General features: G+C 36.1%; 2 protein-coding genes across 2 annotated transcripts in view; one reads left to right on the top strand and one right to left on the bottom strand.

The window, feature by feature from the left end:
• The window catches only part of LOC120079330 (Small GTP-binding protein), a 78,212-nt gene extending 74,175 nt beyond the window's left edge, over positions 1–4,037 (bottom strand). Inside the window, exons 1-3 of the mRNA XM_039033491.2 lie at positions 3,563–4,037; positions 3,242–3,418; positions 1,618–1,704 (exon numbers count right to left, since the gene is read on the bottom strand). Coding sequence (XP_038889419.2) covers positions 1,618–1,704; positions 3,242–3,418; positions 3,563–3,811 — 513 coding nt within the window. The 5' untranslated portion in view covers positions 3,812–4,037. The remainder of the gene's footprint in view (positions 1–1,617; positions 1,705–3,241; positions 3,419–3,562) is intronic.
• Positions 4,038–7,048: 3,011 nt separating this feature from the next.
• Positions 7,049–23,510, top strand: LOC120079213 (uncharacterized). The gene is made up of 4 exons (XM_090314379.1): positions 7,049–7,132; positions 7,468–7,971; positions 10,266–10,385; positions 23,445–23,510. Exons 1-4 carry the CDS (start codon positions 7,049–7,051, stop codon positions 23,508–23,510), a joined length of 774 nt encoding a protein of 257 aa, XP_090170505.1.
• The last annotated feature ends 2,034 nt before the right edge of the window (positions 23,511–25,544 follow it).

Genomic DNA, 25,544 nt, shown 5'->3' with positions numbered 1-25,544 from the left:
TGAATTATTTCTTTTTTGAACTCTTGCCATTGTTCTGAAAGTCGATCCATGTTTTGAATCATCTAAGCCAACCAACGTTGAATCTCTTTTACTCCCTTCTTCATTTCCTCCGATACTTTAGAATTGGTTGTTCTTGAATAAATTTTAGCCTCATAATTGTTGTAGTAATGATTCATGGGTGCACTTTGGCCATAATAATTTTCACACTATGAATCACTTTCTAAATCATAAGTCTAGATTCTCACGTCGATTTCTTTAAAAACTGGTATGATTAGATCTTCAACTTTGTTCCTTGTAATGAAGATTTGTTTTGATTTTTCAAACTATATTACAATCTTCATCTGCATCACTTGAATCACTATAATCAAATTTCCAATGTGAATCTTGATAGGTTGTTTGATAAAATTGAGCATGAGCGACGTGACGTTGAAATCGTCCTCACTTGAGCTAGAAATCCAGCACTATTTTTTGGGATAAATTTGACTTTCTTGCCTATATCGACTATTGCATTTTTTCTTGGACATTTTGCTTGATCGGTAATAGATCATTCTTGCAAAATTTAAAAAAAAAGTCATCAGTATTTTCTTTCTTTCTTAGAATTTTAATAACGGTTCCCCCTAGTTAGATGTGTGTTGTTCAACAACGAGCACAACTCACAAAACTCCCTCTTATGATCAGCGTCGTCGAGAGTTTCCCAGTCTTTCACCAACGATAGTCAACGTTGGCCCAAACGGTTGCTTTGATCAAATTGATGTAGCCTAAATGATAAAAGGAGAGAAATTTCCAATAATAAAATCACAGTCATTATTATAAATCTAAGGTTAACAAAACAAGAAGACAATCACTCTATTTATAGAGAAATGGATAGCAAACTATTCTAAATCCTAATTGATCAAAGAAACATCCTAATCCTAATAAACCAAGCAAACTAATCTTAATCCTAAATTCTAATCATTCAATGAAACTAATTTTAAACCTAACCAATTAAGAATGACCAAGAAACCTTAATTTACCATAATCCTACTACAACACACCACATTTGCCCACCAACTAAGCTTCTCATCCTCACAATTGAGCCTCATGACATAGCATTTACTTATATTGCTCCTCGACCCAAACATATCTTCAAAAAAGGCCAAAATGTGATTCAAAGTTAATAACAAATCCTCATTACCGCCAAAGTGAGCATAGCTCAATGGAAATTGGCATGGCCTTCCTCCCTAAAAGTTGAAGGTTTGATCCTCCATTCCCGTTGTTGTAGTACTAAAGAAAAATAAATCCTCATTGCTAGAGAAGAAAAAGTTAAAATGATAGTGTCATCGGTAAATTGAAGGTGGGAGAGAGCCACCTTATCCCCCTTTGCAATGTGGTTGGGATATTGTAATTGCCTTACGGCAAGTTCTTTCAGTTATAAGATTTCCATAGACTGAGTCCTATCACATAACTAGTCAAAAAAATGGTTTTTTAAGATAATCCCTTTCTAACAATATTTTATACAAGTTTTCTTCCATCACCTTCGTCTGATGCTATCAACAACGAGACCCTAACAAGATAGTCATTCAAATGCAATTATAACTTATAAACATTGCAAAAATCAAAAGACTTACACAAAATTACCTCATAAGAGAAGTCAACATGACCAGGTGTATCAATCAAATTCAAGCAATATGCTTCATTCTTATACATGTAACGCATTCGAGCTGCCTGTCAAATTGGTTGTTAAGAACAAACAACACAAGCTAAATTAGAAATCATAACTAAATTAATTGATATTACTAGGACTCAAGGATACGTACAATCTATAGAACAGATCTTGTTCAAAGTAAGGTCATAGAAAATTAATTGATATTACAAAATATTCAAAATTATTACAAGAAATAATAGTTTGTTCAAGGTGAGTTAGTTACTAATCAGAATTAGCTCTTTTGAGTCAATGGATGATGATATCTTATGGTTATTATGGAGCTCCGAGTAGAGATTATAGCTCTACGGTGGTGCTTTTGAGTTATCTTTTTCAGGTGCTTTAATCTCCATGGGTCTTTGGAAATTCCTTCCGTGAGAATATTTCTCAAGCCTTGGTTGGTGTTCCCTATCTAAGCGTTCTGAAGACTATTCAGTGCAAGATAGTTGTCTGAATTGGAGTTCTCTTTTCCAACAGAATAGATAGTTCTGGATATTGTATTAGTATAGTTTTAATGAATTAATAACTCTCATTGGAATTGGAACGGTTGGATCATGGATGGACAATCTGATCATGCCTAGAGAATCATTTAATGAAATGGATGAGAAATTAACTTCAGCCTCATCAATCACCGAGAACCCTTCATCTGCCACTACTTTTTCCACCCTATTTAAATCGATGGAATTTGAAATGTCACCAAAAGATAAGTATCTATTGACAACACTTTGAGGAACAAGAGAGGAAATATTTCCAAATCCGAGAGAGAAAAAACACCATTCTTGGCATCCTTGACTTCAATACACAAAGATTCCTATTCGCTTGAATACAAGCTCTTGTGCAGTCCAAAAGATTTAAGTTTTGGTGGAAATACTAACCAAACCCTCCAAATGTTTTCCAATGGCCTCAAAGACATCTCTCTTCCAAAGAAGTTAACCGTAAATTGGACACCAAAATCCAACTTCCATACCCAACAATGACTTCAGGTATTGAATGCTTTATCTCTGGACCATTTCTCAATCTTCAAATAATAATCACCAATAGTTTTCCAATTGCCTTCACAATGGCCTTGTCAGCCATAAACGGGGGTTTAAGCTAATGCCAGTTCCAAAATAGTTTTCTAATGTTGAATGAATATCACCCCAAGAGTTGTGTGCACATAACCTTTAATATCTGAAGAACCTTTTTTCTAGTACAATTAATAATTGTTCGGCTGAAGACAGTCTTCAATTGGAATGTTCTCCAATCACGGCAGGGGGGAGAGTAATGTAATTCCGCAGCAAAAATCTAATTATAAACTTTCTTTTCTTCTTTTTCTTTATTCATTTTTTGGCAGCTTAGCTTGGGGACAGTAGATTTCCTAAGTGATAGGAAGTAACGAGGCATATAGTGGTCAGTTTAAAGCGTGCTCAACTGGAAATGTTCTACCTCTACCATTAGCCTGCAGTAGCCGACTTATAATACAGCTTGGTGTAAATACTTAATTTTGCCAATTCTCAAGGCAGCCTAGAATCTGAATAAACGAGTAATTGCATCAAAGAGAAACCAAATGAGCAAACTGACCTGTAGTTTAATTGTGATGCCTCTTTCTCTCTCCAAATCCATGTTATCGAGAAATTGATCCTTCATTTCTCGCGTCTGAACGGTACCGGTCATCTGAAGCAATTTATCCGCCAAAGTTGATTTACCATGATCAATGTGCGCAATAATGCAGAAGTTTCTGATGTGCGATGTAGGAACCTGCATTTCAAACCTCAGAAAGCGACACAAATATGACCGAATTAAAACAAATCGTCACTGAAGGATTGAAGAAGCAAGTGCTATATAATACAGCAAAAAGAGGATAAAGACGGATAGAATTGTGAACATTGTGAGAGAAAGAACCTTCAACAGTCGATCTTGACCGGCTTGAGCAGCGTATTGAGCATCGAAGAGATGCGTTCCAGCAGTCTGACAAAGGACCTTGCCTCTGGTTGTTGAAGTTGAAGAAGAGAAAGGGAAAGTGGAGAGGGAGGGAGGAAGTGGCAGTGAAGGGAAATGGAAATGGAAATGGGTGTTTGTTCTTGATTGGAAAAGACGACGATGTTGGGTGGATGTGGATAAGAGAGGGGCGGAGGAAAGCTCTGCCGCCATTGCTGTTCTTAGTTCCAACGGAGCGCTTCGCTTTGTGTTTGTTTGTTGGCCCAAAATGGTGAGACGGAGACCATGGTGGTGGCGTGCGCTGTTACCAGCCACATAAATTCGGAGGATGTGCCGTTTTTCCTCCGCTCCACATCCTTTCGCGGGTTTTTTTTCTTTTTCTTTTTCTTTTTTCCATTCAGATGATCACGTTTGGGAAGTCCAAATGAAAAATGATCATTGGTAGAGAAAGTAATGGCACATGGTCTTCTGCCTATATCATAAGGATGTGATTTTACCGATTTGCCCCTGAGATGTACTCCTCGCACCTGCCAATACGAATTCACTCCATCCTTGATGGTTCGTCACACGTTCCTTGATATACAGTCACTCGATACCCAACTTCATGGTCACTCGATATGACTGCAATCGACATGTGTATACTCGATCATATCCACATCATATTCGATGCTCGATTACTTTATACTTGATTATTTTGAATTCATAACCTGTTTGAAGGTTGCTCGATATCCAACTTCATGATCACTCGATATGACTGCAATCGACACATATATACTGGATCATATCAAAGTCATACTCGATGCTCGATGACTTTATACTCGATTATTTTGAATTCATAACCCGTTTAAAAGGCGTTTGAAGTCCATTATTTCACCACTTCCCACGAGCTCAAACTATTTTCTCTGTTCATCCGATTGTATATCCTTCGACGACAACACCTTTACACTTGAAGCTCCATGATCTCTGCATCAGGTAACATTTTTCTCCTTGTTTGTAGTTTGGCATCATTCACTCGAAACTCGACTACCATCAGATAACATTCTTTTCCCTTTTTTTTTTTTTTTGTATTTTGGTATCATTCACTCAAAACTCGATTATCTTTGCATCATGTTCCTCAATATGTGCTTGCATGTTACTCAATACTATTCTCTCTTTTCATTTTTGTTTTCATATCTCGCATGTTTGGCTGAACTTCAAGTTTGTTTCACTTCCGTTTTCATATTTTGTTATTTCGGACCATCTGAAGTTTAGGGTTTGAGTTGGATAATGCATGAAGGTGGAAAATCAAACTGAATGCTCGAAAATTGACCATTTAGTCACTTGTAATGTAGCGAGTAAGGAACAACATGTAGCATGTATCGGGTATCGAGAAATCGAGTATCTTGTATCGTGCATCGAGGAATTTGCATTATATATCGAGTATTGAACAAAATTCTTATTTATCCCTATTTTTTGTTATTCTATGCAATATGTCTAGACAATTCAAGATTCCTCCCCAAGATCATTTCCTAGGCCAAGCGACCAACCTATCCTCTCACATTGGGACAACTAACAAGATAGTGAAAGAGAATCTTACTCCCACCCAACTTGCCCTTTTTAGGAATATTGTATTTGGGCGATTTATGGATATAGACATTATCTTCAATAGTCCTTTGTTCCATTACATTCTATTGAGGGAGGTTGAAGACCATAGGAAGGATGCTGTAACGACCTGACCCCCTAGGACTTAAGTTAAGCCATTACTAAATACATGCATGCATGGAACTCAAAACGACACTCGGTTATGGCGAAATAAATGCTAATTAAATAAGGTAAGTTCAAAATACTTTCATTAAATTCAAATACTAAAACAATAATAGGGTACTCATAAATCATAAAGGATAGTAAATGAGTCTGAAAAACGATTCTTAAAGAAAGTTTTAAACATCAAAACTAAAAGTTAAGAGAAACATGAAAAGAACTCTAAATTTCATGATGCGGAAGTGTAAAAACTAGTCCCAACAACTCGATCACAAATTCTGCTTGTCCATCGCCAATGCATCTCTACCCTTACCTAAAACAACAACATGAGAAAGAATGAATATAAAATACTCAGTAAGTAACCCCACTACTGGGGTCAGACTGGGCATCTATGTCCTCTAGATACCCACCTCTGGTGAAACATACAAACTACTCTAGTCCTCATGGAACACATATGCACATGAAACAAGAAGGAGACTGAGTTCTATCCTACTGTAGTTAAGTATGTCCACTACCTTTGGTGAATCCCAAATGAGACATAAACTGGTGAATCCCAAGGGAGACACAAACTGGCGAATCCCGAAGGAGACACAAACTGGCGAATCCCGAAGGAAACACAAACTGGTGAATCCCGAAGGAAGCACAAAATCTAATGGGCATCTAACTAATCAGTAAGGACATTTGCATAGTCTCAACATCATAATCATCACTGTACGAATCTATGACATACATATAAACCTCAACATCATGGCTCTACAACATACACATATACCTCAACATCATGGTTCTACAACATACATGTATACCTCAACATCATGATTCTACAACATACATGTATACCTCAACATCATCAGATCAGATACAACCATATGGAAGCACATACCATCTCATACTAGCATTCAAGTGTCTATGTGCATAAACAAATAATTCAGATCTCGTACCATAACATACTTTGATCATATTATACTATCAGTCTATCATGCTAACATTCTGCCATAACATACATTTATCATGCTAGCATACATCTAATGTCCGGCCCGTGGGCAATTCCAGTAGTAAGATTACTTACCTTGATATTAGGTCGAACGAACAAGCAATTGAATCTTTGTGAAATTCTTGAATCCTTAATCGAGCCTAAACATAAACCAAGCTTTAAAATTAATAGTTAATGCCAAATTCCAAACACCCAAATATTACAAAATATTTTCAGATAACCTCACCTAAGGTGTGGTCCAATTCGAATCACCTTCCAAACCTCCAATTTTAAGCCCAAATAATTAGCAAACCAAATTCTTATTCATCTTGAATGAAATTCTTGAATCAACCCCCTAATCATAATTTAAAATTAGGCTTACATGATTAAAGCTTGAATCAAATACATACTTCACTACCAATATCTCAAATAAATTATCCATATGTAGCTTCGTAAAAAAAATCACTTCCAAACGACTTTACCAAAATTTCTCAACAACCAAAATTAATCCACAAGAGGGTCATCAAAGCATAAAACTTACCAAAACTCACTAAAACAAACTTCAACTTCACCGAACAACACCTCAATACCTTCACAAACTTTAATCCAAAGTTGAAACACAATGGGTATCAACCAATTGATGCCAAAAGTAAATGAGTATTTAAGAATCAACCAAAAACAAACCCAAATGGCAGAAATCTTACCCAAATCGATAGATCCAGTGATGGCAAAAGCAAATGACGCTTGAGCAGTGGTGGATGGAGGTCATGAAGAAGAAACTGATGCGGCGGCTTTGGGCGATGTCAAACGGGCTTACGAACGTGAGGAAGAAAAGGGGGTGGGGTTTGACTTTTTATAAAAAAAAAAAAATAAAAAAAACAACAACAACAACAATAATAATAATAAAACAAAAAAGGAAATAAATATAATTACATTTAATTACTTTCCGTTTTATACTATTAAATTTCTTTCTGTTTCAAAAGAAAATTAATTCCTGCCATTAATTTTCAATTTGAATAATTTCACGCCAACAATTAAATTCCCGCACTTGCACTTGAAGTCCAAAATTTCAAAAATGCCCTCCAACTAATAACAATTACTGAAATTCCAAATAATAAAGTTACTGAAATTATATTATTACTAAAAAAATGTGCAGGGTGTTAGAGATGCAATGATATCCAATTTGAATGGTACAGTTGTAATATTCACCAAAGAAAACTTCCTATTGGTGACTAGATTGTGGCGGTCACCTAATCCAATAGTTATGAGGAGGTCTAAAGGAACTAGATCTCTACGTAATAGGTATTTGAGGAATGATTTTGCGGGGGACATTCATATTGGTACCTTAGAGATAGTGTACAAGGAGATAGAGTTTGAGAATGATATGGATGCTATGAAGATGACATTGGTCTACTACACTGAATTGGCTATGATGGGAAGGGAGAAGACGAGGGCCAATGTCGACAAGACCTTATTAATTGACATGAAGGATTTAGACTACTTCAACTCCATGGATTGGGGAAATGTGTTGTGGGAGAGGACGTTACTTGGACTAAAAAGAGGATTGAGTGGCAAGTCCGAGAACTACAAAAAAAGGTCTAAGATCAATAAGAACTACATCGTCAAGTACAACCTATCGAGGTTTCCTCGTGCTTTTCAGGTAATATCCATTCATTGGCCATAGGAGATCTACTAATTGTAGTCTCAATGACACTTACTACTTATGCTTGTCTTATAATCGTTTATGAATTATGGTAGGTGTGGGCATACGAGATCATTTCAATGGTTGCCGAAAAGATTCAATAGACATGCCATCCCTCGATTCCTGAGGTGGGAATGTATATACTCACTCCGAACCAAAACAATAGTGCGAGACGTGTTTAAGTCCATCGAGGTTAGTGTATTACATCACAATTTACTTGGATTTAAGGTGAATGTCACATATAACTAACAAATTGTTCGTTGTTTTGTATAGACAAGGATCACACCCATACCATTGATCATGTTCGATATGAAGGGGTGGTATAGGGACACCATGGTCGATGAACGACCTGTATATGAGCGCATTGATGCCTAGATGGCCTCCTCAGAGACACATAGATCACACCATGATGAGGAAGCTCGTAGTCGCTCTAATGACTACGGGAGTCATAAGCATCGAGCCCATGAACCAGAACTCGGTGAGCATCAGTCTCACAAGCTCCCTACCGACGAGCACGAGATTCACCCTCCTCATAAACGAGTCTTACAAGCTCCCTACTGACAAACATGTGCCCCCAACTAAGGAGCGAGGGTCCTCTCGGTTGAATACAACCCATGAGGGGTACAGGCATTCACACATCGATCTGTGACATAGATTAGAGAGTGGCTATGATGGAGCGTAAATTGGAAGATGTACAGTCGACTTGAAATATGTGAAGTCTGAATTGAGTGTCCTTCAAGCTAACATACAAACAATCACCAACCTACTGCGGTTAATGTGTCGGGATTGTAATATCATCTTAAACTTATTCTAATATAAATCCACATCATGTTATGTTTGATCTAACATACTTTGTAAATTATTTAGGGGATTTTGGAACAATGTAGTTTTTGGGAGTTTTGTTTGAATGTAATCTTTTTATTTGTCTATGGGTTTCAATATGAATTTTGTATTCATGAATTGCATGATTTTATTATTGATTGAAAACCAATGATGTTGTTGTGTGATTCTAATGCTTGGAGATTGGCTTGCAATATGTGACATGAAATTATAGGTTAATCCCATTGGAAGCAATAGGTTAGTTGGGCTTGCGATTCATTAGGTCTGAGATATGTTTGCCTAAAAAGAATAGTATTGCTCCTATTAGCCTAGAGAAAAATTATATTGAATGTTTGATTAGAAGTTGGAAGTCGAACACATATCTTGGCATTATCCCTAGTACTTAATGCAATTCGTTAATTTGTATGGAGCGGATTCATTTTCTATGCATGTTGATTAATTACGTAACTAGGACCATTGATTGGGATTCCAATCAATTGGGCCAGACATAGTCAAGAAACTAAAATTGCATTTAAACAACTCGATGAACAAGAATTACATTGGTCGATTCTGATTCCCTTAAGCTATATTGTTTCCTTTAATTGCATTTCTATCTTTTATTTTCTCGCATTTTATTCTCATGCACTTTCAATTATCAATCCACACACCCCCCCATTCACCACTTTAACTGAAAACGCACTTTGATGAACTAATCTTTCGTGCTTCCCTGAGGTTCAACCCTGGACTTTTCGCTTGTACTACCAATTAGTATAAGTAGTTTGTTCGGTGATTATAAATATTATTTGTGTAGCAAGGGTTTACGGGTGACAGTAAACTCAACTCTACCAATGGACAAGTAGGAAGAGGAAGTCAACACAACCATACGCCCCTCTAGTTGACACGGTAAGGGCAACTGGAAAAAGCATAAATAAATTCGCTCGGTGAACATGTGATTGACATCGCCCCCACGACTCGGCACACACTATTCCAGAGGGCTTGATGAATGAGTTCATGGCCTGGTTGAACAGCGTGGACATGGGTCCTCACTGGCTGGGAAATGAAGTCTTATTCAGGATGAGTTGAACGAATGAAGGAGTTGTTCTGGGAGCTAACACGTGATAGTAATTGGGTTGAGAATGACGTAAGTTAACCTCCCTTATTACATTTATATGCATGTTAATTACTATTCCCATTCTTTGACTTAACTTACAAATTACAGGTTATCGATTCTTTATTCATGTTTCTCTGACGGAAATTTATTAGCTGACCAGAGATATGTGTTCATCGGTTCAAAATATTGCCACATGGCATATTGGTATGTATTATAGAGGGTTGAAATTTTAATGTAAAATTTTTCATTATTGATATACACTTGAACTTATTGATTTTGCATTATTGATTTACACTCGAACCTATTGTTATCTATTTTACAGAGTCACTTGAACCTCCAAGGTTTAGATAGCTTGTTTGAGGCTATACGTGGGAAAACGATGGAAGAAGCTGCTAAAGTATGGGAGAAAGAGCACACATATGTCGCTTACATGCTCGGACTGGTACTTGAACATCAGCATGGATGGGAAAATGTCGATTACATCTATAGCCCAGTCAACTATAGCAACATTGGTTTATGTTGTTCGTGGACATAAACATCGGATGCATCCTTTTATATGACTCACTGCCCAAGTACATAACTGTAAAGGATCTGCTAAAATTCCTAGCGTCCTTATGCTTTACTCTCCCTTCATTTGCACAATTCTGCGGCCTATATGATGCAAAGCTTGACCTTTCACCCAATCCTTGGAAGCTGAGCCATATCAATACAGGCGCACTATAGGGAAATACACTGGACTATGGGATATTTAGTCTCAAGTATTTTGAGTACTTGGTGACCGGGTCGAGTATGGAGAGCTTACGACATGATAAGATGCATGATTTCAGGTTACAGTATGGTGTCGAGTTATGGGCAGATCAATTATTTTATTAAGGCATATCAATTTTTCTATGTAAATTTTGACGTTATTTGTAAATCTATACCATCTATGTGAATTTTGACATCATTTGTAAATTTGACACAATATTTTGACATTATTTGCAAATTAAACTAAATCTGAACTGTATATAGTATGATGCCGAGTTGTGGGCATATCGATTTTTTTATTAGGGCTTTCTATGTAAATTTTGACACTATTTGTAAATCTATACCATCTATGTAAATTTTGACATTATTTGTAAATCTTAGACAACATTACCAAGTATATAGTACATGTAAATGAACCATCTATATGTCAATGTTTATCGAGTATTGTCGAGTATCGTGTAACATACACCGTGTATATAGTACATGTAAATTAATTATTTATATAGTTAATGTTTATCGAGTATTGTCGAGTATCGTATAACATGCACCGAGTATATAGTACATGTAAATCAACCATCTATATACCCAATGTTTGCCGAGTATTATCGAGTATCATGTAACATGCACCGAGTGTATAGTACATGTAAATCGACCATCTATATAGTTAATGTTTATCGAGTATTGTCGAGTATTGTGTAATGAGTATATCTTAACAAGTATCAAGCAACGAGTATTGTGTATTGAGTATTTATCATAACGTCTCTACATTACAGAATGAACAATCTATATAATACAAAGTTTAGAGGGTCCCATACAAACAATCTATATAATACAAACTGAACAATGAATAATCTATATTGGACGTTTATTGGGTCCCCTATGTCGTCCTTGCCCATTTTTTGAGTTTGGATGTGTTAAGTGGTTCGTTGCACTTTTGTTTGTTATGTCCCAATTGGCCACATCGTCCACATTTCTTTAATGTGACATGTTCTCAAGCAGACGATATTTTATTTACCCTTTGTCTACCAACCTGTACCATTCTTTTCGGTGGGCAGAATGCTGATATACAGGGCAGCATTGCAACGCTGTGGATTTTGACGAAAAGATAAAAAAATGTGCGCGCCTACACAAGAGAGCATTGCAATGCTTCCTACCACCGTTGCAATGCTATAACCTTGATATAAGAGTAATTTTTCACCCATTTTCACGACGATAGACATATTTTTACAAGAGATAGACCTATTTTTTACAAGAGAGAGACCCAATTTCACAATTTTGAGAGCAATTTCTGTAATTTCTTCAATTCTTGTATCAATTGAAGGAAATCGGACATGAGGATTTCCATGAGGAGTGGAAGGATTATTCAAATTTCAATTGTATTTGAACATTAACAATTACAATCGACTGTGTCGAGTTAAGTATGACACCACCACAATGGCTACCTTAGTATTCTTGGTGTGAGAATCCAGAAGTGTGGGCTCTGTGTAGACCTCGTTAGAGGACGAAACCGGAGGATAACAATCATGTAAACAATTTTAGCAAGTGGGAGATGACAGTGTCTATTGTATAGACGATGCCCAATCGTTTAACAAAAGCTATGCGATTGATTAGCTAAAGCTGCACGATCGTTTAGCTCATCGGCCAGCTAAGTGTCTATCGTATAGAAACACTTCACGATCGTCTAGTCTCTCCAAGCTGTCGTTTAGTAAATCGTATTTACTTGACAACCTTTTCGTGAGTAATTTCTGAGAATGGAATTCTCAATTCAACAACTACTAAAATTAGGAAAACATTTCTCCTTTTATCTCACGGTTACCATGAAACTACCAATAACCTCCCACTAAATTGGTTATTAGAGAAAAATAGATAATTATCCAATAATTAATATTATTATAAATATATATGAAAATCAACTTACCATACTATATTTATGACCTATAGTTTTAATATTTCATCTCATGAAACATATAAATCATAGCTCTTTTTCTATCTTATGGTCCTTAATGTAAATCTCATTTACATTAACCCTCTACTAGATGTATCTCATACATCACACTGATCATATCATATGTAATCGAATTACCTCTTGTCAATTTGAATATTTCAAATCAACACCAAGAACTGATTCTCAACTTGAATCTATTGAGCTACCAAGGGGACCTTATGGACTTGTAGCTCGAAGCTCCAACGGTACGTGAATAACTAACTAAACTCTTTAGTCACGAGATCCACCATCCGTTAACTGCCAGGCACTCCACTAAATATTGATAGATTGAAGGATCTCATATTGAGATTTCCATGAGCTGGCTTAGATCACTCCAATTTCACAGTGATCAAAACATAAACAATATACATTCTATACTAACAGTTATCCATATTAAACTCATCAACGGCATGCTCAAAATACAATAAAACATAGAGAAAAGGGGTTCATACTAGAGGAAGACTGCCTTCGTATGTGTGAACCCACAGCAGCGGAAAACTCCCACTGAGCTACCAGCATCCGGAGAGTCTGTCGACTGTTACTGTAAGATCCGAACAAGGTCGTGGGGACAACACCACCACAAGGGAAACCCGGGTATCCTCGGCGTAAAAAACCCAAAGAGTGGGCTCTGGTGAGTTTGGTAAAGGACGGAGGAAAAGGCTTCGTGTAGACGATAAGCACGGGTGAGAAGAACTCTGCTATCGTATAGCAGAGACGCTTATAGTATAGTAGAACTACACGATCGTTTAGGAAAAACTAAACGATGGTTTAGGAAAGAGGTATACGATCGTTTAGAGAACGCGTGAACTAGACGATCGTTTAGACGAATGAGATTCTATCGTATAGGCTCTCGCGATCCCTCTTTCACGAATTCTTTTTAGGGCGCAGGTGATCAAATGCACGACTGAATTATTTCTACAAAATGAAAACGATTTTCAAACTTTAACCCGTCGGTTACCATAACCTTCGCGGCCCCATCTTCCTACATTCAAACGTGAATTAATTGGTTAATTATTAAATAATTAATCAATTAATTTAATTAATAAATGTAATCATATTATATTTATATCCTATAGTTTGATATCATATATCTACTATAGTATTTTTCCTCTACTTGATATAAATCATATTTATATCTAATTTTCTTCAAAATAATGTATCTCATACATTTAGCCAATTATATCACATATAATTAACCAATCTAATTATATCATATATAATTGAACTTCCTCTTGTCAATTTGAACATTTCAAATTAACCCAAATACTGGTTCTCGACTTTATCCAAGTTACCCAGGTGACCTAATGGACTTGTGGCTCGAAGCTCCAACGGTACGTGAATAGCTGACTAAACTCTTTAGCCATGAAATTTACCATCCGTTAACTATCAGTGATTCCACTAAAGACCAACAGCTGAACTCTTCTTACCACAGATATATTTCTGTGTCCATTGGATATAACCAATCATGAGTACGATGACCTTTCACAGATGCTCATAAGTATAACTGGGCCAATTTACCATTTTGCCCCTATAGTTACATCTCACTCCTTAAGTACCACTGATTCCTCTAATGAACAATACAACATAGTCCAACTATGTGTGAACATCTCTCGGGCCAAGAAAAGATGTGTGGTGCTACATCGTTCAAGCCCCGGAATCAGCTCTTAAGGGAGCCATCTATCTACTTACCCCTGCCTCGGGGAAGGAGTGAATTCTATCTTGTGTAGTTGAGTTCCCAGCTCCCAAATCAGACGAATCCCCAAAATGGTAGGTTTGAATTGACGACTTGGCCACTCGCACCCGTACAAATCAAAGGATCGCCCTCAATGGCAGGTCATGTTACCTATGGTCATCCTAGTGAAGTGAAGTCTCTATCATGAACGATCAGGTTTTATACAAACTCTTTGTATAGGACGCCCCCGCTCGCATGTCCCCAACACGAATGATCAAGATTAGATCATCTGTGGTAAGTCACAACACTTGTGACCATTCCACAAAGCGGGCTGTGTCCGTAGCATTACTAGGATATGGTTTCCCTCCTATATCCATATACTACAGACCATTTTGGTTATCACTCAAGACATGATCCACTTGTATGTCACCACTTACATGCTTGAGTCACGTACAAATAACTAGGAATTTTATGTTTATTGGTTTGTGGTAAAGCAAATAAAACAAATAACCGAGCAAAACAACAAGATGTGAAGTAAATATCATATATTAACAATCACAGGTGTTCGTATATACTGTTTAAAAACTACAGGACACAAAACTTTAGGGCATCAACCCCAACATGTTGAGCTCTCCTTACTACAGATATATTATGTGTCCATCTTAACCAATCAATAGTGCGATAACCCTTCACAGATTGCTGGTAAGTACAGCTGGGCGTATAACCGTTTTTCCCTGTAGTTATATCTAACTCCCTAAGTACCACTGATCTCTCTAATGAACATAAGTCATAGTCCTACTATGATTGAGTCCTCTCTTCCAAAGTGAAGTTATGGCCACTATGTTCAAGCCCCAGAATCAACCCTTAAAGGAGCAATCTATCTACTTACCTTTGCTTTGGGGAATGAGTGAATTCCATCTTGTATAACTGAGTTTCAAGCTCCCAAATCTGACAAGTCCCCAAAAGGTAGGCATGTTGAGTTGGCAATCTGGCCACTCTCACCCATACTAATAAAAGGATCGCCCCTAAAGGCAGGACTTCCTAAAATGCTCAAGATTGAGGTTATGTCACATATGGTCGTTTAGGTGAGATGTAAGTCTCCAGTTTCAAAGGTGTTATATATAGAGACTAATTGTAATGATAAATTTAATTGAATGCTTATGCGTTGATTTGTATTGCCAACAGCTTGTTAGGTTGTTGACGTACGTATGTGCTTTGCGACGATGATAATATGCGATACTATGTTCTAAATGTATGAGATGATGCTTAAATGCTTCGTAGTATGCGTTCGTGTAGTGTGCGTGTCACAAGTTTTATTACGTTAGACCAAGTATAATTCCGACGCAAGTTTCTCAGAGTGATCTGAGGTCAAACACGGGGATTGTTGTAATTAATGCGTTACTATTGTGGTATATGCGACTGGTTAAACATAAAGAATAATGAATTGATTTGCGAAAAATAAAATGTGATGACAAGTAAAATTGCGATAAAGAATAAAATGCGCTGATAAATAAAGTGCGATAAAGTAAATGCGGTGATAAGTAAATTGCAGTGATAAAATAAATGAATAAAAAATTAATATACAAGTTGAGGACTGGTTGTGAAGATGTGCAAAAATGTCTGATGATTGCGTTGGCAAGTCTTGTGAAATGAGTCAGAAAGAGAATGAGTTGAGGGAAAGGACATCGCAAGTTCGTCAATCTTGTGGAGGACGTAACTATGGTTCCGCTTTCCCGTGGCTTACACCTTTTAGTCATCGGCCGCGTTCCCATATGTCTATGGTGAAATAGGGATGAACGTGATGAACGCAAGGTTGTTTCCATCTCTGGAAACACTTTTTGCTTTAGTTAATGCATTCTTCCAACCTTCTTTCGAGAGGCGGAATAACATCTTCACTTCTGCTCTCACAGGTGAAGATGCCATCGAACATGCTTTAGCTAAACTTATCAAGAATACTAGGCATAATACAACCTAGTGAGCCCCATCAAGAATACTAGTCACTAGACAGACACATGTGTACTAACTAATATAGATCTTCAATTACGCTTCCCTCAACCTGCTTCTTTGAGTGGCAGAGCAACAGCAAAATAGTCTTTTTGGAACTGACCACTACCTGAAAGAAAACATTTGAAAACGTGAGCTAGAAGCCTAGTGAGTGACTTAATAAAACATAAACTTCGTGCTTAAACTGAAAGCTCGAAAACATAATACTAAAACTAAAATATACCAAGCAACCGTGTACATAAAACCCTTACAACCATTGTATCTGAAATCTGAATCTTAATTGAGACCCCTACTTCGATCTCTTTATACTGAGCTATGCCTAGGAGGGACCCCTATGTCGATCTCTTTAAAAAAAATATATCGATGAGCATCTCAAGCAACTTCCTCTAAACATTAGCATTGATAACTACTCTTAAACACCATTAAACATCATTATTCCTTAGTTGAGAACGAGCATACCTTGCTCTAGCTCCCAACATTTGCTATCGGCCATGAGATCCATGGTTCGGCCTCTCTTTGCTGGTTTATGGCCTAGGAGACCCATACTTCAGCCTCTCCTTCAAAACTACCCACGTGTACGTGGAGGTTTCGATGTACCGTCAACACCTTAGGTACATTTATTTAGATACCTTTCTTACCTTCAGTACTCTACATTTATTCAGATACCTTTCTTACCTTCAGTACTCCTCTTCATTGTGTTTAGGAATATCAATGCATGTACTTTAGTAATCTTAGGTATATAAATATAGCACATCAAGCTTAGTTTTAACCCTAACGCATGCTTCATACTTTATAAAATAAGTTGGCTTAAATCGTGTTGAATTAGCTTGTAAAAACTATTAGCATGCGTTAGATATGGAAAACATACTTGGAAAACTCATACATTAGTAACATCATGCGTTGATAAACATTTATAAGCATTAGCAATTCCAAACTATTCTTCTAGCCTAGGAGAAGAAATGATTGCCTTTATCCTTGGTTGAGAGTGAACTACTAGATCTAACCCTCAACGTCAACCTTAGTCGGGGAGAACCCTTTTGCTCAATCCCTCGACATTGTATTACCTACGTGCACGTGGTTATAACTAGGTACCGTCATACCTTGGGTACTTCTGCTCAGATACCTTCTCAAATGTCCTTCGGTATCAAGTTGGTCCAGTACCTTCTCGAATGTTCTTCGGTACCAAGTTGGTCAGACACCTTCTCAAATGTCCTTCGGTATCTGCTTGGGCGGATACCTTCTCAAATGTCCTTCGGTATCGCGTTTTAAGTAAAACTAGTCATAAACATTTAGTTGAACATTAAGGCTTAGTGCTCAAATCATCATACTAGTTCATTCGTCATAGTAGTTCATCATAAAAATGGAGTTACTTAAACATGCTGAAAGTATTTGGACAAGATAACATATTTACATCATGTCAATTCCATGGAAAACATGCTTTACTTAGCATGAGAAACAGTTTCACAAATAGGTTGCTTGGCACTTCATTTAAACACCTAGTATGAGAAATATCTTCAAAGAAATCATAGTTTCTAACACTTAGCATGAGAAATAACTTCAAGGAAATCATGGTTTTAAATCATTAAAAACATCAATTCATCACATATTCACTTACAGCTCGTTGGCCTCTTAACGGGTTATACGCCTCTCCTAACTCTTCTTGGCCTGAAAGGACATAATTCCCGATTAAACTACTTAGAATTCCTAGCAAAATACCTCAAATAGAACTTTCATCATCAAAGACAGCTTTACCAGCGAGATACTCATCATGAGCAAATTCTTCTCATGAGCGAGATCCTCCTCATGAGCAAGATCCTTTCATCCTAGCGATACTCACTTTTCCAGCGAGATTCAGCCAAATTTCTAGTGAGATTCCCTTCTAGAGCGAGATCCTCATCACAAAAATTAGCGAGATTTCCTTCATTAGAGAGATCCTCATCACAAAATCTCGCTATAATTTCCACAGTGAGCTGTTTGCTTGTTCTTCCCAAGCAGCTGTCTGCTTATGCACAGATTCTCTGTTACAACTTTAAAAATTCATAACTCAAAATCCAGACCTCTTTTGAAGAAACTTCCTTCTACAAACATGTTTAGAATTGAGTAAATTTCTTACCTTAAAATTTCAGCCAAAAATTCCTTATAGTTTGGCCTAGAGCTTCCAATCTTCACCTGGGGCCCTGATTAACTCGAGATTCTGTCTCTTCTGAAATTTCATCACTTTTTGTTCTTCTTCTCCTGCAATCTTTCTTTGGAAAGACAACCTTGAAAACTAGATTCTCCCAGCTTTCAAATGACACCAATTTCACTAAATTTGCTCATGTAGATTGCCGAAACCAAACTTTTGAAGTTCCTCTTCTTTTTAATCTTCTTGCCGCCTCCCGAATTCAAGGATTAACTGCCACGTGCCAAACCAATAAGTGAGTTTCCTTATTTAATGTGTTTTTCTTTTTCTTTCTCCACAACTTCTATAAATAACAAGAATTTTCACTTATTAAATATTTAATATATTATTCCTTTGGCTAAACATACTTGTTTAGAAACTTAGAATTCAGGGTTTACACTTAGCTACACAAGAACTTATTTCTTCTTGCTTCCATCCTCTAACCCTCCTAAAATATGGCTTCATTTAACTCATTAAGAGACATCTCATTACTTACTCTTACTTAAAGTAATTAGGGTTTGGGTTTTACACGGTGAAATTGTTTTGATCTTTTATCGATTGCTGCATGCGGTAGAAATGCATTGATCGTTTGCGTCCATGATCGATTGTCGCATGCGTTGCAATTGCGTTGTTCTTTCTTTGTTCTTGAATGATTGTCGCATGCTATGATAATGCGTTGTTCATTTTTGTCCTCGAGTGATTGTCATATGCGGTGACCTATTTTCTGCAAAACAAAGACTTGGACATTCCATTTTGCCATCGCAATGGGGTTAGTGGGTGTGCTTACGACACTTTACAATTTTCGTGATTCTAAGCCAATTTCTATACTGTCGACGCAACTTTTCCTTCTTTTTGCCGCATAATCTAAATAAAACTATATAGATGACTTATATTTCTACAAGTTATCACTAATTATCTCGTGGTTCAGTCTTATACAAACTCTTTGTATAGGACACCCCCGCTCACATGTCTCCATATGAATTTTCAGGATCTATTATCTATAGTAGTTTACAATACTTGCAAACCTTTACAAAGCGAGCCGTATCCATAGTGTCACAAGGATTAGGAATCCCTCCTTAATCCTTATACCACATACCTATTTAGGTTATCACTTAAGGCATGATCCACTTGTATATCTCATATACGTGCTTAACTTACATACAATAACTATGGAGCCTTGTTTATTGGATATGAGTAAATACCAGAATGAAATAACTCTTATTTTATTCATAAATAATGTGTATAATTACAAATAATGAGACTCTAAGAGAATTAGGACACCAATCCCAACATCAATTTCCTGTTTGATTCAATGGATTTCTTCAAGAATCTACCATTTCATGGCTAGGTAATCTTCTTTATTGGGAAAATTGTTAGGTTAGTAAATTTTTTAGGCTCTTTCTTGTATTTTCATCTAGTGTAACTGATTGTTTTTGAATGTTCTTGATTTTAATTTCAATAAAATCTGATTGAAATGAGCTGACACCTCAATTTTTTTTATGCAAAATTACATGGCTCTATAGCATAATTGCAATGAAGTTACAAGAACAAGAAATCTTGAATGAAAATTTGGACTGTTTCCTATTTTCTTGAAAGTATGATTAGTTTACAACATTCAAATAAATCGTTCTTGAATTGACTCTATAGTATTTCAAGCCTGTCATAGCCTAGAAAACCCTAGAATTGATGCAATTTAGGAATTTGATGTGGAATGTCTTTAGGCAGCATCTTAGAGCTAAATTATGGTTAATTGACAATTTTAGACTAATTGGGTTATTAGGGAATGTCTCTAATGGGTTATGGAATAATTAAATTGCACGAATACAATTAAGCCAATGATCGAACTAGACTAATCAACATAATATTGGGAATGGCCTGAACTCATAGTCCGTAAATGTTGTTAACATATTCTATTCATCAATAAAAATGTTGTCGAGTTTTTTATTCTATAAATTACTATTGATAATGCATATTTCTATTAAAATCTAATAAACGAATCTATGGTTATAACATGAATACTTTAACTTTATGTGGTGACATAAAAATGGATCAAGTTTTAGTATGTAGCTGAAATGGTCGATAAGTATACGGATGAGATTGGGTACCTCATCCTTGTGACACTATTGGATGCGGTCCATTTTGTATACTGATACAAATGATGTGATCCAAAACTCATTCATGTAAAGATACGTGAGTGAGGACATCCTATGCAATGTAGCATTTTTTCATAGGTTTTTGCTGACTCTCTCCTCTGATAAAAGAGCCACCAAGGAAAGTGTCCGAGTAGCGTTCTTTCCTTGGCCTTTGCATAAGACCGAACCTTGAAATAGTCACTTTTCTTTATAACAACCGTTTATTGTTAAAACTGACTATTTCAAACTCAATGATCTAAAGTAACTCGATCTTAATTCTGAGCTAATTATAAACTCTTGTTTATTCAGGATTATCCTTTGATCTGCATAGGTGAGAGTAGTCCAACAACATTACTCAATAAGCCTCACATTTAGGGGATAAGACTAGATAGATAGTTGGGGACATAGCTTTGCAATATGGAATTCACTCTTACCCGATTTAGGGTTAGCAGATGGGTTATTCTCTTATGCACTGATGCCTTGTCTTGAACAACGGGGCCCCGTCCTCTCATAGAAGAGAGGGTTCTGATTTATAAGTTAGACTATAAATCAATTGTTCAATGGAGGATCAGTGGGAGCTTAAGGAGCAAGATGTGTTTACAAGGGTAAAACGGTAATCTTTGACCCAGTTGTAAATACGAATGACCTGTGAAGGATTAACTTACCGATTGTGGTTAAAATAGACAGAAATATATCTATAGTAAGGAGAGTGCAACTATCGAGCTATAGTGAAATGTCTTGGTAATTAACGAATAGTGATTAATTCGGTTTAAATAGTTTAACCAATTAATTACAAGTCATTGGAGCTCATGATCTGTAGGTCCATAAGGCTCCTCTACTAGCTTGTAATTTGGATTAATAAACTAAGTAATCTTGATAAGATTTGAAATTAGGACTTATAATTTGAAATGTTCAAATTCAATTAGGGTTTCTATCTATTGTATTCGATACAATTAAAATATTTAATTTTATCAAAATTAAACGAAATTGGAGAAACGATTAATGTTTAAAATATGATTTAAATATTAATTTCATATTAATTTAATATTAGATATTAAATTAATAAAATTAATTAAAAGGTTTAATTAATTAGTTTTATTTAAAAATTAATTAATTGAATTAATTTTTATAAAACTAATAAATGAAATTAAATAAGTTTAATATAAAAATGGTTTTAGAAATCATTTTTTGGAAAAATCTTTTGAAAATTGTTTTTCAAAGTGGAGATTTCCAAAATGTTGGAAATTTCCACTATGTATTGAACTTCCTTATTCACATCTCCATTTTCTCCATGAAGTAGGAGCCGCCCTTCATGTAAGCCATGAATTTGCATGGTGAAAGCTCTATAAATTGGAGTGCTCAACTGAATAATGATTCATGCTTACAAGAACTTCAAAAGAAACTCTGCAGAAATCCCCAAACCCTCTTCAAATCTCATATACATCCAGCTCAATTTAGTGTTTCCGCCACACAATCCTTGCAAGAGAATAGTAAAGAAGATCTTGGTGGTTGTTTACTTGAAGATTGAAGCTCTTTTCACGTGGAACTCAGCTGAACTTTAAGAGGATATTTCAAAGATATTGTGTTCAACAAACTCTTTTATGTAAAAGTTACTTTGAAGCATGTTTTAAACTCAAATTAAATATGATTAGAGTGCTTATTGATTATGTTTTCCCTCCGCTGCACGTTAATATACTCTAACACATAATTCCCTAAGATCTTTTACATTGAAATCTTAGTAATAATTCTTTTATGCTCTCTACTATTAGTCTCATACAAAATTCATATTAATCCTAGATTTAGTTTTAGTTTGTTTCTAAAAATTCAACAAACCTCCCCCTCCCCCCCTCCCTCTCCCTCAAATTGGAATTCAAGAGTCAAGTTTGCTAGTTAAAAGAGGTTTATTGAGGATCAACCTTCTACTTCTACTATTATTACGTGTTAGTATTAGTAGTTGTATGAGTTTTACAAATTTTATTTGTTTAGTGCTAAGCTTGAAACTAACGACATCATTTTTGGGTCAAACAAATTGGCGCCGTTGTCAGGGAACTGTGCAATTGTCTTATTTGAATTTTGAATTCCTTTAAAATATATATAAGAGAAATAATAAACCCAAAAATAGTTAGTGTGATTAAATTTCCTTTCGTGCATGACCCACTGCTCTCGGAGTGTACTTTCTGATTGGATTGTAGACATTAACCATGAGGAAAGGCGACTTCGAAAGAAAAGAACAAGAAGAGAAGAAGGACAATTTGAAGAGCTAAGGCAAGAAGAAGAGGAACCAACTCAATCAAACATTATGGAAGAAGCAAGGGAGCAAACCTTGCGAAAGCTTGCAGAGCCAAATTACAACCAACAACCGTTGTGCATAGTGTACCCAGAGACTACCGATCCCTTCAAACGTAAACCGGGACATGTGCATCTCTTGCCTATATTTAGAGGACAACTTGGCGAGAATCCGCACAAATATATAAAAGAATTCCATCTAGTATGTGATGGAATGTGTCCGCATGGGGTAACCCAAGAAAAACTTAATCTTAGGGCCTTTCCCTTTTTTTTGTAGGATGTGGGCAAAGATTGGTTGTAATATTTGCCGGCAGGATCCATCACTACATGAAATGGTTTGAAAAAGAAGTTCTTAAAAAAAAAATTTCCTTGCATCTAAGGCACACAACATTAGAAAAGAAATTTATGGCATTAAGCAAGTTGTAGGAGAGTCACTTTATGAATAATAGGAAAGATATAAACAACTTTGTGCTTCATTTCCTTATCATTATATCTCTAAACAATATCTTATCCAGTATTTCTACATAGGGTTGCTTCCATCGGAGAGGAGCAATATTGATGCTGCTGTCGGAGGGGCTTGAGTTGACAAGGTGTCCACCAAAGCTAGTCAACTCATATCCACCATGGTGGAAAATTCTCAAAATTTCGAATCAAGGACTCTCGACCACAACATTGCTCAATCCAAAAATGTAAGTGAGCTTAGAACTCAAGTCTCTAATCTTGTGTCTCTTTTTATACAAGTTGCTCAAGGCGATCTTCCTCAAGTTAAGACATGTGAAGCATGTGGAGTGGCTAAACATACTTCTGAAGCTTGATCACAAGCTCAAATGAATGCAATAGGAGGCTTCCAAAGGAAGTATGATCCGCATGGGAAAACTTACAATTAAGGGTGGAGAGATCATCCTAACTTCAAGTGTGGATCTTAAAGGCAATTTGAAAACTGAAACCAATCATCCTCATCATTTTCCTCAGGTATGTCTTTAGAAGAAGTTGTAAAATCACTAGCTGACGACTCTTTGAAATTTCAACAGGAATTACATCAACTTAAAAAAGACAACATTCAAATCCAACAAGACACGTAATCTTTCCAACAAGAAACAAGACAAAGCTTCACCAATTTGGGGACTCAAATATCCCAACTAGCAAATGTGGTAAGCAAGCTAGAAAGCAAGTCCTCCGGAAAGCTTCCCGCCCAACTGGAACATGTGAATGTAAGTGCAATAACTCTTAGAAGTTAAAAGGAGATTCCCTCCTCCTCCTTCTCTCAAGATGCAAACCCGGTTTACTGCCTTTTCAAAGAAGCAAGAAAAGGTAATAAATGAACAAGAGAGCAAGGTAAGTGAACCAAATGAGAATCCCATTTTTCCCGAGGTATGTGATTACTTTCCTCCTAAAGTAGAACCCTATTAACCTAAAGCACCATTCCATAGTAGATTAGCAAGGCCTAAAGAAGAAGATACTAATTTAGAGCTTTTTAAGATGTTAAAAAAGGTACAAATTAACATCTCTTTGCTTAATGCTATTCAACAAATACCTAGGTATGCTAAATTTTTGAAAGACTTATGTACTCGAAAAAGAAAGGGGAAGGAAAAGGAGAGAGTAACTGTTAGCAAGAATGTCTCTGCTTTGTTAAAGAGAGATATGCCTAAAAAATGTAGAGATTCGAGAATGTTTACCTTGCCATGCAAAAGAAGAGAAAGAATCATTACGCATGCTTTGCTAGATTTATGCGCTTCAATAAATGTTATGCCTTACCATGTTTATGAAGACCTAAAATTGAATGGCCTACCAAAAACTAATGTTTGCATACAATTAGCCGATAGGTCATGCATACAACCTCTAGGCATAGTTGAGGATGTCTTATTGAGAGTAGGTGAATTGATTTTTATATCTTGAAAATGGATTAACCTTACACCACGTCTTCTTCTACTATCTTACTAGGAAGACCCTTCATGAAAATTGCAAAAACTAGAATTAATGTAGATAAAGGATCTTTGTTGGTAGAATTTGATGGAGAAGTAAAATCATTCAACATTTATGATGCCATAAAATTCTTGGAAGAGTACTTGTCTCTTTGCTCTATTGATTTGTATGATGAGATAGATGATGTTGTTGATTCCATGTTATATGGAAATTTTAATTGTTTGACAGTTCCTTCTATAGATTACGACTTTAATTAGACTTCTCAAAATTCTTCTCACGTTTCTCTGAACTTATGTGAAAAATTTAATTCTTCTCTTGAAATTTGCAAAAATGACCAATCTTCTTAAAAAAATATTGATTTTGAGGATTCAAATAAGTTTGACATGAATAAAGATTCTTCTAAAGAAACAATTGATGATTCTTTGAATATTTTTTGTTTTAAAGAAATACCTTTAACTCATGATTCTAATTCTAAATTTGTTTATAAGAACAAAACAAAAATAAAGCTTCTAACTTTTGCTTTGTTTTTAAAATGCAGTTAAAAGGAATTGAGTCCAAAACTCACCTATCTCCTGAGAAGAGAAAATTCTTGGGTAGTTGTTTCAAGAATCCCAAGAAGAAATGACCTAAAAAGATCGAGAATTTTGACGTTCCTTGAAACATGAAAAATTTTCAAGGTGAACAGGCATAAG

The sequence above is a fragment of the Benincasa hispida genome, chromosome 6, assembly GCF_027475165.1.
Source record: "Benincasa hispida cultivar pf3 chromosome 6, pf3_genome.v1.1, whole genome shotgun sequence".
NCBI lineage: Eukaryota > Viridiplantae > Streptophyta > Magnoliopsida > Cucurbitales > Cucurbitaceae > Benincasa > Benincasa hispida.
This window is presented reverse-complemented; position numbering and strand designations above follow the sequence as displayed.